The sequence below is a fragment of the Manacus vitellinus genome, unplaced genomic scaffold, assembly GCF_001715985.3.
Source record: "Manacus vitellinus isolate BGI_N305 unplaced genomic scaffold, ASM171598v3 scaffold_3_pilon, whole genome shotgun sequence".
Lineage (NCBI taxonomy): Eukaryota > Metazoa > Chordata > Aves > Passeriformes > Pipridae > Manacus > Manacus vitellinus.
In genome coordinates this window covers 10,688,239-10,702,856 of record NW_021940535.1, presented here as the reverse complement: position 1 = coordinate 10,702,856, position 14,618 = coordinate 10,688,239, and the positions used below count along the sequence as shown (strand labels likewise).

General features: G+C 39.5%; 1 protein-coding gene across 4 annotated transcripts in view; it reads right to left on the bottom strand.

The window, feature by feature from the left end:
• Positions 1-14,618, bottom strand: part of TRAK1 (trafficking kinesin protein 1) — a 104,080-nt gene that overhangs the window by 72,099 nt on the left and 17,363 nt on the right. For all 4 annotated transcript variants that reach the window (XM_018075391.3, XM_018075388.3, XM_018075389.3 and 1 more), the window contains exon 2: positions 10,191-10,483. In XM_018075391.3, coding sequence (XP_017930880.1) covers positions 10,191-10,483 — 293 coding nt within the window. The remainder of the gene's footprint in view (positions 1-10,190; positions 10,484-14,618) is intronic.

Below are 14,618 nucleotides of genomic sequence, written 5' to 3'. Positions count from 1 at the left end.
CAATTCAGCCTCAGTCAAACTAACTTCAACTCAGACTAAGCTCAACATGAAACACACGTAGACAGATTTGAAGATCTCCTTCCAAACAACATGGTCATCTAGAGCAACTCATCCCATTGAACTGTATTCCCTACCATGCTTTTGGGCTTCACCTGTTTACAGCTATGACTAAATAGATGTATCTTACTATAGAAAAGAAAAATCTAGCTTGACCCATAAAGAAGGAGCACCTTCTCAATTTCAGCAACAACTTCACATAAAAAGCAGTGATAAATTCAGAGAATGAACCTAGAACAAAGAGAAGAGACAAAGATGTGGGGAGGGTGGTGGCTGACAAACAAAGAAAACCCCCCAAAATACACAAAACATATGCACAAAGAAAACAAACTCTCAAATCTCAAAGCCTGGCATCTGCAGTTTTTAGAAACACAACACAAACAGCTTATCAGTACGGCCATTGCAAGGAACATAAAATACATAGTTTCTGCCTGTCCGAAGTCTGGTCCAAACCATGCCTGATCTTTATACCTCTACTGGTTTGCTGCCCAGCAGAGCTGCCTTCCCAAGGTTAAAGGACTTCCAGGTCTCCCCAGAACCTGCCGGCAGCACACAGTGCCACCTGCCGGAACAAATGCCTTATTACCCGAACCCCCCCCAGGACATTTTGTCAGCTGGTTTCTCGCTTTCAGCCCATTGCTGTAAATGGAACTAAACAGTTGCTCGTAAACCCAGCCTTGCCACGAACCAGGGCTGCGCTCAAGGGACATGCCTGAACACACAAGTCATGACAAGAAAGACCACAAGAAAGCTACCCAGAGACAGTATTGTTCCTAGAGCACAGAGCTCTGGAGTTGTGGTTCTCATGGAGGTCAACACCTTGCACAAACAGCAAGCACAAAGCAGCCTTGCTACCCTGAAGTGCCTCCCCCAAGTAAAGGGAAACAGTTGCTGTGTAGAACTGGTGTGTTCAGCCAAACAGCTCCACTCTAACTGTGACCTCAGGGAAGGGTTGGGCTGCTTGGCAACCTTCAAAACATAAGCTTTGGTCATCAAGTTATATCACCCACCCACCATCTTCCAGACGACTCCAATGCACCAACCCTCAGCAGCTGGCACTCAGTCCTTTATAAACAAGAAAAAACCCAAACCAAAACAAAACCAAAAGCAAAGCAAAAACGCCTCAGTAGTCACTCTCAGACAAATCCTTCCATTTCCTGCATCAGAACTAAAACATCGTGAGTGGTCACAACTGTTTGAGGTAGCTGAGGAAAGAGAAGTAGATAGGAGCACAGTAACAAAAACAGAAAAGAGGAACAAGGAAACTCTGGAGAAAGCAGGAAGAATGAAGAAGTCTACTACTTTACCTCATGGAACCTCTCCTTGGTTTTCAGTCCTGTCCTTTAATATGACACATATTACAGTCACCTTTGACTGTCAGCTCTCTAAAGGTGTTTTTTAAGTTTCTCTGTTTTACATCTTTGAGAATGGCCAGTGAATAAATAACAATTCCAAAAAATAAAAAGCACATGATACCTGCAAAGGGTCAATTCCAGTGCTGGCTCCCTACTAATTAAGGTAAAAAGTAAGGTTATCTGCAGAAAAGGGCTACAACACAGAAGCTAAAGTCCAGCCACATGCAACACAAGAAATCAAAGTTCATCAAGTTGTGGCTATTCCATGCTAAATACTAATGCATCTTGACTGCTGATTTTGCTTATTTGTGACACTGAGATTGGCCACCTAATCTAGTTCAACAGGCAGCCAAGAGGCCATGACTACATTAGACTACCTTCTCAGCAGACCCACGAGCCTAAAGTCTAACCATATTTCAGGGATAAAAGCAAGAAAGATGGTCTTTAAATGTTTTTCCAGCAGATATTTCCTACTTGAGGCAAGCCAGTAGCCTCATTTTCCCCTTGCTTTCTGTCTGATTAGATAATGATGGAATGGAGTGAACTAGTCATTACCATTGTGAAACTTCAACACCACAATTAGGCTGCTAGTCTACTGAACAGGAAAACATAGCCTGTAGTCATCCATTAGTTGAGCTCTATAGGCCACATAGACACAATCATTAAGTATTAGCTGAGGTCTAGAATTAAAAATATTTCTTGAGCCTTATTTAACAATTACTCTGTACGTATACCTGTAAAAGGAGAAACCTTGGAACTTACCATATTCCTATTCAATCTCAGTTCTGTGATGCCCACAATGTGGATAACTATACTGAAGTCTTACAAATACTACTGCTGAACTCCAGACCGTACACACACACTACATGTGTTCAATGTAAAGCGAATGATTAGTTTTTAGGGTAAAGAAAATTACTTTTAATAAAAACAAAATGCGTTGCCAACTCAGTGACTTGCCCAAAGGGAAAGACAGCCTTAGCATTCTTACACATCTCACTGTTGGTTGCAAAGCCAAATTGCTGGAAGAAACACTCTTTAACAACAAAGCTGTCTTGTACCTTTAAAAACTCCAACTTCCAAAACAGCTGTGGCAGCTTCTGTAATGACTGGCATGACATGATTTTGGAATTGCAAGTCCTACCACATCTTTAAAAAAAGTTGTTTAAGGAGTGGTTGTTCTGCCTCTGAACATGGAAAACACTGCATAAAATTCAGTCTTCCATGGGAAAATAAAAGATCCCCATGCTGACCTCTTTTGGCTTAGCCAAACATGCCAGTTAAAGACTGGGATGAAGTTTGGAATGTCAAAGATGAAGCCAATGGAAAATGCAGTTTCAGTGTGAGGAATGTCATTGTTTACCAGATTGAAGTCTCTCTGCTTTGATACCATCCAACAGACATATTCCTGATGGGTATAAAAGCTGAGATAAATCTTGATGATGAAAGTCCATTAAACTATTAGGACCTTCCTGTACATTATGTCATAAATTTAAATGGACTTTGCTTTAAACGAACAGAATGGAAATGTTTCTCCCTGTACATAAACACACTCATACTCACAATTTTTACATTAAACAGAAAATAAAACTTCACCACCATGGTTATTCTTTTAGAGCAAGAACAAAAGCTATTCATGTACCAAATGCATGCTGGCAACGCACTGTTCAGCAGCAGTAAGAATAAACACATTCATTAACCATTAGGTTCTTCCAGCTGCCAAGACAGACTGCGAATGTCTCAAAAACCCATTGATAAATCACAGAGTAGGGAAAACCCTGAAAAGCAATTGTTCTGCTTTTGCTTGTTTTTCAGCCCAGCTACAAAATGCGCCAGCTGCTAAACAATGGTTGTCAACAAAGTTTTCACAGAATCACAAGCAAAATGTAAGAATGAAATCTTATGTAGCTTGCTCTTTACAGACATTTACTTTAAATGAAAAATGTGTTGCTTCGTGATGGACACATTGAGGGAGAATGGTAAAGATGAACATAGCATGTTACGGAGTTAAATTACGGAATAAAAATATTTTCACATATTTAAATGCATCAATGTAGCTTTTTCGTCTTCCTGTACTACTCAGTGCACCACAACAAGAAAACAAAAAATGCAGAACAAAAACACAAAACAAAAAAACCACCCCCAAAAAACCTACTAGGCACTTGCCTTCAGTTCCTTCTCCGAAGAACCAACTGAGAATACTGTTGAACACTTACTGCTCTCATTCATCCCCACTTCGAATAAAGTATGTATTTGGGAATGACAAGTGCTTCCCAAAACAAGGTAAATCTAGGGAAAGAAATCTAAAATGTCACACTGGACTTCAGTAATTCCCACAGTTGCTTTCACAGTGACTCTAGAATTGTCAGTTGACACTAAAAACCATTTATCATGCTAGGAAGAGGAGCATAAGTAAGAGGACTAGATGGCAATAGCAGCAGAATTCTGCTTGGGGGAAAACCAACCAGCCAAACATCACCAAAACACAAAAAGATAATCCTGGATGGAATAAAAATATATGCCTGAGATGGAGATTAAGAGATAGCATAACAATCTGTCCTAGAAGAGGAATCGGGAAAAAAAACAAAGTTACTGGAAAAGGGTAAGAGCTGGAAAGCAACTGAAGGGGTGGGGGAGGGCAGGGAGGATGGGAGATGAGGGGAAAGAGAGGACATGCATGAAGCTGACTGACAATGCACCACAAGCCAGACAGAAAATTCAAAACAGAGCATGCAGCAGGCACAGAAAATAAGATCATTCTGTCAGAGTACACTAGACAGAACTACAGTCCAACTCATAGAATAGTTCCAGTCATGCTGAGGGAGCGATCTCATCTTAATAGGACTAGCATTTTTTGTATGCTTTAGAGAAAGGAAGAGTGCTCGAAATTTAGCAATAGTTGTTTATAGGAAGTGGCAGGAGAGAACAAGGAGAAGAGGTCAAAACTAGATCAAGCTTATAGGATGAGACTGGTGATAACAATAACAAAGTAAATGGGCTAAGAGCTCACATTTTCATACTTTTATTTAAAGGAAAAACTAAGAAAGCTGGAAGAGGAGTAGTCAGGGATGTAAAAATGACGGGAGGTTTTCAAAATCATAAGATGAATTCATAAAGGGAAAGAACTGATATTCACCAAAATACTGCATAACTAGGACAAATATTTACAGAAACCACTGCAAGACTGGTGTCACTGCACACAAGACAGTAAAAACTACAAACTTCCATGGTAAAACCATCATCAGGTCTGGGTAAGATAAAGTCAGGGACAGGTTCTAACACTAACTAGTTCTGCATGATGGGGGGGGTACTTATGTTGAGAGTAGACTACTGAGGGTGGTCGAGTGCCTGATCTCCATATTCAGCATCTGCTCTTTCTGAAGTCAGAAAATACATTCCTGAGCCAGCTGGACCAACCCAGTAGAGCATTTCTTACGCTTTTTGAGTTCCAGTTCCACCAAGCACTACTTTACATCTCTTCTCTCATATTGACAAAACTGAGAAAAACATGAAAGTCCCACCCCAAACCAGGAACTGAAAACCAAGAAAGCGGTAGAGCAAGTTTATGGTGTGTAGGAAACAAGCACTAAAAGAGAAAGGTAATCACAACAGAACTCAGAGAGGTTCAAATGAAGAGAAGCAATTCAAAACTGTTAGTATTTTTACAATACTTTGTAACCGTTTAATGTTCAGAAGTCAACCACTGAGCCTGTAATAGGTACCAAAATCAACTAGAGCACCCTGTTCAAAATAGCCTCAGAATAGCAAGCAACCCAATTCCTGCTGGTATCACACACACCCAAAACAGGACAGTCACAGGTACAGCATTCGCCCCATCTCCTGCATGGCAAGAGTAAAGCATTCTAGTAACAACCTGTAATACCTAAGTCCCTATGGAGTTAATCTTGGGGCAATCGTACCTTATCACACTTGGAATAGAAGGAATAGAAAGTGAACCTTTCAAAACAAAAACATGCACCCTAGGGCACACACACACAGTGGAATGGAAATTCTGTTGGCCCTAGGCATGCCTTTTAAAATAAAGTGGTTACAGAAAAAAATGGTCAGAATGACACCACTTATCTGCAGGAGCAGTAAGTTATCAAAATTGGCTGATGTTGCCATGAGGAGTAGTAGTTTGGTAGAATGGAATCTCTGTTTCATATGAGAACATATTTAAAGCCTGAATAAGAATACAGAAAGGATGAAAACCCAGAGAAAACTTTTTGCACCCAAACATTCCTGGGAGATTCTGTGAATGAGGCTTGACAGCAAGAGAAAGTTGGTTTCTCTGGATGTTATGACTTCCCTTCACTGCAGTCACTGCAGTAATGTAGAAGTTACACAACCTGCAAGGAAGGTCAAACAATACCAACTCTTCTCAGAGACACCTCCCTGCTGAAAGAAAAAGACTTTATGGTTTGACCCCTTCGGTGATGTAACCTTGTTTTTAGAAATTAAAAAGAAAAAAAATCAACTTGTGTTAATTGCAAACAAAATAAGACACAGAGCAGGTTATTACCACAAAGAATTTCCCAATAACCCAAGAGCTGTCAGGAAATTATCCTGAACACAACAGGCAGAAAATACACTCCTACATGCATTTGGTAAGAGTAATTAGGACAATGAATAAATTAATTATGCAAACTAATGAAGGAGTTAGGCAATTTAAATCACAGTCCATTCATTCTCTCCCTTTTCAGAGAAGGCTGAAGGAAACCTACAAGGCATATTAAGCAGTTAGCTCTTGAATTACAAAGTACTTCGTGCCAAAATCATTGCAAATAGTGCGTATTCAGACATGCAAAAGCAGACTGAAAGTTAACCCACTGAAGATGGCTGTGTTATGCACGTTTTAAGAGAAACAAAATAAAAAAAAACAGGAACAAAAACCCTCAAAAAAACCCATTCTGGCAGTCAGACAGCTGTCACAGGAGTAAATCTATACTCCAGTGATATTTCAGACTTCCATCCTCACTGTACTCTCCATTTTCAGGGCAGGATTTATCTCACAGCAGTTGATGGATAAAAAAGAAAGGCAATCAGACTAAGAGGCTTTTATAATTGGGACTACTGAGCAACTTAGTGATACTCTGTTTTTTCATGTCAAGATTACAGCCCTTCCTGCTCTACAAAAAACGGGACAGGGGGTGTGGGGTGTGGTGTTAAGACACAGAATAAAACCCCCAATCCTAGTTGCTGTTTCTGTCAATATCTGACTGAAAGTATCCAGGTCTGTGCTGCAATTACAGGAAAGACCGACGCCTTTAAAAGCATTTCCATTCCCTTTCTAGCAAAAGGAACGCTAGATGGTGCTACATTCGTATTCCTATCTTTACCCTCTCAGATGAAGGGGAGCAGCAAGAAAAGTTAAAAAGAAAAAAAACAACTAGTACACGATAGGTGCCTCCCACACGTAGCAGCTGAGTGTCACTTCCATACAGTGCTGCCTCAATGTCCACCAACCTTGGGACTTGAGTCTCCTTCTGCCCATTTACCAACAGGAGTTCAACAATCAATAGCTGTAGAAACTAAGTCAGACTGCATTGACTTTTTCTCTTAAATCTTGCTACCAAAACCCAAAATGAATTATTACAAAACAAAAGATCTACAGCAGCTACTGACTCCATTTTCAGGTTTAATACTGTTAGAAAATATGTGCTCCACCAGCACTTTTTGTAACTCTTAAAACATTCATAAACAATTTTTTTAAATTAATCAATTGACCTATTTCATTTGCCCTTCTATGCTCAAATTAGCACACATTCAAAAGCATTTACTTCCATAACACTTCTGTTACAGCAACTATGAGCTTTGGATAGCTTTACTATCGAATTCTGTGGGAAAGAAGTCTTTTAGGGTTCTGTTTGGCACTCAGACACTGGCTTAAAAAAACTCTTCACTATGCTGCTTTTTGTCACCCAGGCCCAACCCTACAGTGCTCATTCCCTCGGTTATGCCAACATAACTGCTTTTAGGCCACACAGTAGGACAGATCAGAGAGGTGTGATCTAGGTAAAAGTAACTCTCATCTCCCCTCTGACACAAAAACAGAGCAAGGATTCTATCCAGACCAGTAGCCCAAATACCTCCAGTGAAACTCGCACAGAAATCTGCACAAGCACAATTCTGAGGTGGTGTGGGGACAAAAAACGTTTAAGCCAACCTCGTTTCCAAGAAAACACACTTAGCACAATCAGAATGTGCAATGCTCTCAGCTACATTACATCTGCTCCTGGGTCACAGGCAGGAAAGATTGTTCTGCTGAGAAAGAATGCTAAAGTACCTCTCTACTGCCAGCAAACACAAGAGGAAACAAAAACATTAACAGCAACAAAAAAGGAAACAACAATTATTAAAAATTCTTTGAGCATCGATGGTTCTTCTTGAAAAGTTAAACTGCAAAATGTACACATCATATAATTTATTATTAGATATACTAAAGACAACTCCAATTAATTATCATTAGCTGGTTACATTTCAGAAGGCATCACCACGTTGTGCCTCAGTTTTCCATTCTTTTCTTAAATGTGCTCAAGTCTTTTATTTGCAAGAATTTTTCCAGTTAATTTTACAGTAGGGTTTTTCTTAGACTAAAAAAAATAGATTAACGGATTGCTGAATTTGACTTGACTGTAGAATGAGTCAAGGTTTGGCATCAGAAGAAAAATTATGGTACATGCAGACTTGATATGAGCAATTTCCTTCCCACTAAACAGTTTAAAAGTGTAAATAGTGCTAACTTGTCAGTCAGAACTAAATAAAGTCTTCATGTTAAAGCTTCTGACAATACTTATTCCTCTTCAAATATTTATCTTTCTGTTTGTTTTGAGGGTACATGTTGCATACCTGCACATAATACTGACAAAGATTTTACAGAGGGAGTATGAGACCAATTCCTTTCAGCCTACACCCTTTGAGACTTTATAAAGCACTGCAAAAAGCTGAAACTCAGAACAATCCTTTAAAAAACAAACAAACAAACAAACAAAACAAACACAAAAACCAACCAACTGACCAATCAACAAAACACCACTATTTCTACTGCAAGTCTTATCACGTTGTCTGCAGGTCACAAACAGTACAAATCTGCCGCTGTAGAACAGCAAATCCATTTAAAAAGCATTATGGGATCAATCTGTAAATGATACTTGGCTGACAACTAAGCTAGAAGAAAGAGATTGAGAAACTACATCAGGTTTGAAGGAATGTGAAGTAGCAAGAACATGCACTGACCTCCATTTAATACAAAACATTTTAAAAGTTTTAAAGTAAGAGTTTGTCTTGCCTTTCAAGGAACCATAATCAAGACATCTTGATTCATGCAAGAAGTTAGTTGTCCTGGCTTGTAGTCAGAAACAGAAAAACAAAGTTAAATTCCTGATAACAGGGGAGTGGGGGCTGAGGAGGAACGGAAACAGGACACAGACGAGAGAACAACTTGCAAGATCCTTTTACAAGGTGTCTGGAAAACAGTTACGCTACCAGGAATGTAGCAGCATGTGATGTGTAGTTCCTAGTTTACCAAACAAGCAAATACCTACATGGCAGTCCAAAGGGTGACCCTTTTATGAACTAACCAGTTAGATCCATGAACATAAGGGAGGAGGGATGGCAAATAAGTTTCTTTAAACAAAAAAATTATTTTATGTAGGAGCATACCTGACTGAAAGTGACTCCAGTGTTAATCCTGCTGCTTGTCTTCTCAAGGGAATCGGGATGGATTTGAGAGCACCTCTGCCCTTCTTTCTATTTTCTTTTTTTTTCAGACTATCAACTCTTATTAACCACACAGCAGTTGGGTTGAGCTAAGTCAAGGCATGCTACTAAAGCATCTGTTGATGGTCACCATTACCTAATTCTCTGACCTACAGACAATTCAGAAAAGTAACTCAGGATAAATGCATCTGACAGCCAGTTAGAATGGCCTCAGTATTATTTCTGTTTTTCTCAGACATCTCATTTCTCCCTTCCACAAACTCTGTTGACTCCTCAAACATTCCCAAAAGAACTGACAAGGTCACTTTAAGCTAAAAGAGCTTCACAGTTCAGACAACAAACCATGCATTTGAAATGGAAACTGCCTGTCATTTCATAACCATAACTAAACTGCATTACAATGATTATTCGAACACAAAAGAATCGGGTCAGCTGACCACATCACTAAGAATCTAATTCTATTTAAAATAACATAGTTCAACACATATTCAATTTATTTATATGAATCTATAATAAGAAGGTATTTAACCTTTCATAAAAGCATGCGGATGAAGCTGTTCTGTATACCTTAACTTTTACAGTTCCAGAACTAAAAATGAAATGGCTTTGAAAAGCAAAAATAGGTACAGGCAAAATGTGATGTTAGATCCTATCACTCCCATTCCTTTTCTCTCACAGAGCAATTCTCTTATCAAGATAAAAATCTAAATTATGTTGAACATTAGGACAAGTATTCCCTGAACTGTAAGTTGCAGTGTTTCCTTCCCCTCATCCCTGACTTGATTTTCCAAAAAAATTTCAAATGGTTCAGCTTCCCAAGTACATAAATATAGTAACCTAGTTTCACAGCTGTCATTGGTCTAGCCTATTTGCAAGAGCCTTAAACCTTACAAAGTGCTTTCATTGAAAAGTCAAGTGCTTATGAAATCACTTCTTAAAGAAGAAAAAAAACCCGTGCAGAACACCAGCAGCATTGTCCATGAACCAGATACCCCACCAAGAGCTCAAGAACAGAAACTTAACCTCCACATCCTTCCCAAGCTGAAAGATTTGACTGCTTACCAGTAATGGTGCAGGCATCTCTGTACTCCCTGCAGTCTGGCACATCATCTTCCACCCCTTCACTTACATAGTGCTCTTCGTGGATGCCTGTGTCGCGGGCTAGGACTGCATGATTCGACGGCTCCGAAGGAGGCACAGCGCCGGCCAAAGTGCAGTCGTGCAAAGCTGTGGCGTCCAGCTTGGCAGGTTTCACAGGCTTGTACAACGTGCCATCAGGGGGACCAGCACTGGAGACTGGGTCTGGCTGGCACAGGCAGAGCTCTTTCTCTTTGCTAGAGCTGGTTTCAGGAAGTCTGCAAAACACAAAAGAAACAAATGTTCAGTTCGAGCCATTCCAAACAGCATAAATTAGAACAGATAATTTTCTTGTCCTTTAACGTTAGTTTAACCTAACAAGTGCAGCAAATACTAAACCTCCAACACTCTTCACAGAGCAGCTGCCTATCTCTGCACCTTGCACAGTCACATAAAGTAGAGAAGTGCTATTCCTTGCACCATATTATTTACCAATGGCTCACTAAATATCCATATTTTTGCCTATCCCAACTTGCAGTAAGCACAGTCCGTTCACCTTGACTCATTCACCAACTTTCTCTTACATCAGCCAAGCAAAAGCTCTATGTAACCCAGCATGCTGTATGAGCCAGGTCATGCAGACAGACTGCACATCACTGATTGATTTACTGGTACTTTATTAACATTATAATTTGAAATTGACTGATAGTAAAAAAATAAAAAAAAATTATTAGAGGCTTATACTATAACCCTACTAGACTTTCCTCACCACTGTGCCACCCTGCACAGCCTGGTCCCTCACTGCCAGACTTGCAGCTGGCACCTTTGCTTACTTTACAGAATACACAGTAAACAGAACTCAACGTGCACCACTCATTGCTGCTCCCCAGTGCTTCAGCCTCAAATAGGGAACAATGCCCCTCAAAGCTGGATACTGATGCTCCCAGCAAGGTTAAATTGGCCACAGAAGCAATGAAGAAAAGCACATTTCCCCCAAAACTTCACCAAACCTTTTGTGTAAGGGACTAAAGGCACTGCAATAACTGGTGGTGTGGTACTGCTTTTGGTTATCAGCAGCGTAAGGAAAGATGCAAATGCTTATTTCTCCTAGCAAAGGAAAATGAAATCACGCGATTACAGAAAAACAGACCTGGGAAAAACAGACTTGAAAGACCTTATACACGTAGTAGCTACAAGGCATAAAGCAGCAGCAGAACAGGCCACACAAGAACACCCAGACTACATGGGAAGAGCAGAAAGACGGTCAGTAAGAAGACACAATTGCACTTGTTTGCAAGCAGAAGGTGCATATGCAAGTGCAGCAACAGAACATGCTATGTTCAGTGCTTCATTGGGAACCAGATATACAACAGTTTTCTCAAGAATCCTATGAAAAAGGTTCTCCTTAATCTCTAGGAACATGACCAGATAACCTTTTTTTGCTGTTAAAGTTACACTCAGGATTTTGGCACCTTATTTTCTGGCATTTCTAGCCAATCACATTATTGCTTCACCAAGGCATGACGGTATTTCTAGAAACTAATCGCAAGACTCAAGTATTAGTCTCCAAACTATCAAGACGCATATCAGGTGTTCCAGACCTTCTGGAAGTAAGCTTCAAAGAAATCTTGCAACAAAATTGTAACACTGTACCAGCATCATCTATTCTCAAACTATTTCTCCCTTTCAGCACAGGCATAAGAACAAAAAAGCAAAATTCTTTCCCCCTTTCAGAAGGCCTCAACTAGGATATGTTCACACCAAAATCAGAACACCGTAACTGGAAAACAGATGGGCAGTACTAACCTATGGAAAAAACACCCTCATGCACAAAATGCCACTTCATTAAGTTTTCCTCAATGACAGACATTTGTGTTTCTGCATGGGTTCACTCAACCCGGAAACAGTTCTCACAGCCAAAGACTCAAAAACTGTATTTTGTAATGATCATAATAGGAATATTATGATAGCTACAGGAACATACTAAAGCAAACGACAAATTTATGATACTGTACCCTCATACAAATGGTACTCTACTGTGGCAGCTGCAGGAAGAGAAAGTTTCACTTGAGTGCTTTAACAGAAAGTGTTACAGTTCCCCTGCAGAGTATCCATTATTCCTGTGCTATCACAGTACATACTGAAAAGAACAATGGGGTTACTCATACTGATTACTTTTAAAATGGTCCCCTTTCAAGTGGCTCCTTTGAAATAACAAGAGGGAGATTACTGATATTAGAAATTAGTTGCTCAAATGAAGTTGGAATCAAAATGAAAATCTTCATTTTTCTCTCCACAATGAAGATAGAAACAAGCTATAAACAAGAAAAAGTACTGGAAATGCACCTACTAACTGATTAGAAGGGCTCTATTTTGTCCTAGCTGCTACCACACATCTGACATTTGTTTTGGGAAACTGTTAGATAAGTCTGTTGTTATGAACAAGGGCATGTCTGGGATTAAGTAACTGAAAGCACTAACAGCACTTCTCAGCTTTTCTTGTCCTCCTCTACCCTCCTCTCCACACCCTACTTCAGCAACCTCAGGAAGGCAGCAATATAACAGTGCACTACTGAATGAAATAACACTGATAATCAAAGTGTGATTCGTGTGTAAAGTCTTCAAGTGAGTTTTGGGAATCTAAGATCTTGTAACTTTTCTGAACAAATGACATTCAACATCTGACATACCTGATCATCTTTACTCATTCATGAGTTTTATCTCCCACACAGTCCTCACCAAAAATACTTTTGGTCAGAACATAACATCCCACTTTGTGTTAGAAGTTGCGTTGAATGAGTTTCACCTGTGCCTTCACCCATTTTAACATTCACTCCACTGAGGTACTATGGAGCCAGTTCTCCCCCTACCATAAGCTGCACTCCAACAGCTTCTGCCTTGTCACTGTCAAGAAAGAACAAATGGAGATACACATTCAGAAACAAAAGTCATCAGTGGTCTTCCTTCACACAACTTGTTTCACTGTTGGTAACTTACAGAAACTACAAGCAAATAGAGCTTGAAAACACAAAAAAGCAACAAAACCCAACCCCCCAAACAATTCCCACAAGTCAGTCTGCCTGGTCCTCTACGAAAACACATGGAATGTCTATATGAGAAAGTCAAATTCTAGATTAAGGAAGAGAATTTGCCTTGATCTTAAAACCCTGTATCACGCAGGAAGAAAAGCCAGCACAAACGCATATGTCTGCTTCCTTATTATTTAACATCCTTGATTTCCATACACACAGTGGAGAAATGTTGCTCAGACTCTTACCAAATCCACAGAGGCACTGTTTGCATGGCCTCTCTTGCAAGGCAAATATTACCACCTAATCCAGTGGCGCACACTTTAAAGTTCCATTTAAGTCTTCCTATTGCAAAAAATAAAAAGAAACTGCAGCTGAGCAGCATTTACCAGATTGCCAAAACAGCCATTGTAGAAACTGCACCCATGAAATACACAACATTATTATTCTTTAGTCAGTCTCACCTGGAAATACAATATTCTTACGCAAGATGGTACAAATTGTTATTGCACTATTTTGTATTTACTCCTTCTGATATCTAAATGAGGGTGTTAATTGTTATTGCAGTTTTGTATTTACTCTGACATTCAAACAAATGTACAGTTTGCAAGTCAGATTATAACTTTTCCTGACGAAAATTCAATGCATTTCATTCCTTCTACTGCATATGCCAAGAGCAGCCTGCATACAGGATTTAAATAACTCCTCTCTCCTACCTAATATGACATAATTCAGCTTTCGCCTCAGTGGCTGTATTGCACTATTTCTACCAGTCTAAATACAATGACAGTTTGGGGCCAATAAACAGAACTGGGACTAAAGAAATACTTAATTAGGAATGTTTGAACTTAATCCTTCAGCATAAAACTGTTTGCGGAAAAAGCACAATTCCCTTAAGTTTATCATCTAAACCTTTTCAGCACAGGTCATTTTACTCTGAAAAAACCCTTATTTGTCAGTCGTTTGTTAAAGGCACTCATTTCAACCCTGCACTTCGTAAGAGCCATCACATAAACACAAAAACTTGCTCCTGCACACCTCTTCTGAAGAATGCTCAGATTTTTTTGGTCTAACCCAATAAATGCTTAAAACCTTAAATTCTATAAATGGCCAACAGCATTATAATCTATTATTAGTACATCTACACAATAGACTGGACTATGACTGCAGTGTAACTAAGACTTGATCAAGAAGTACATTGGGTACTTCTTGTATATGCTTACAGGTATACTGTAAGTGTACCTGTGGCAGCCCAGATTACAAAAGGCAAAAGTTCAAAGCTAACAGACACATTTACATCAGCCAAGACATGAGGGTTTTGAGGTAAAAAAAGAAAAAAAAAATCTCCACATCAGTCAGCCATTTCCGGGTTCTGGACATGAAA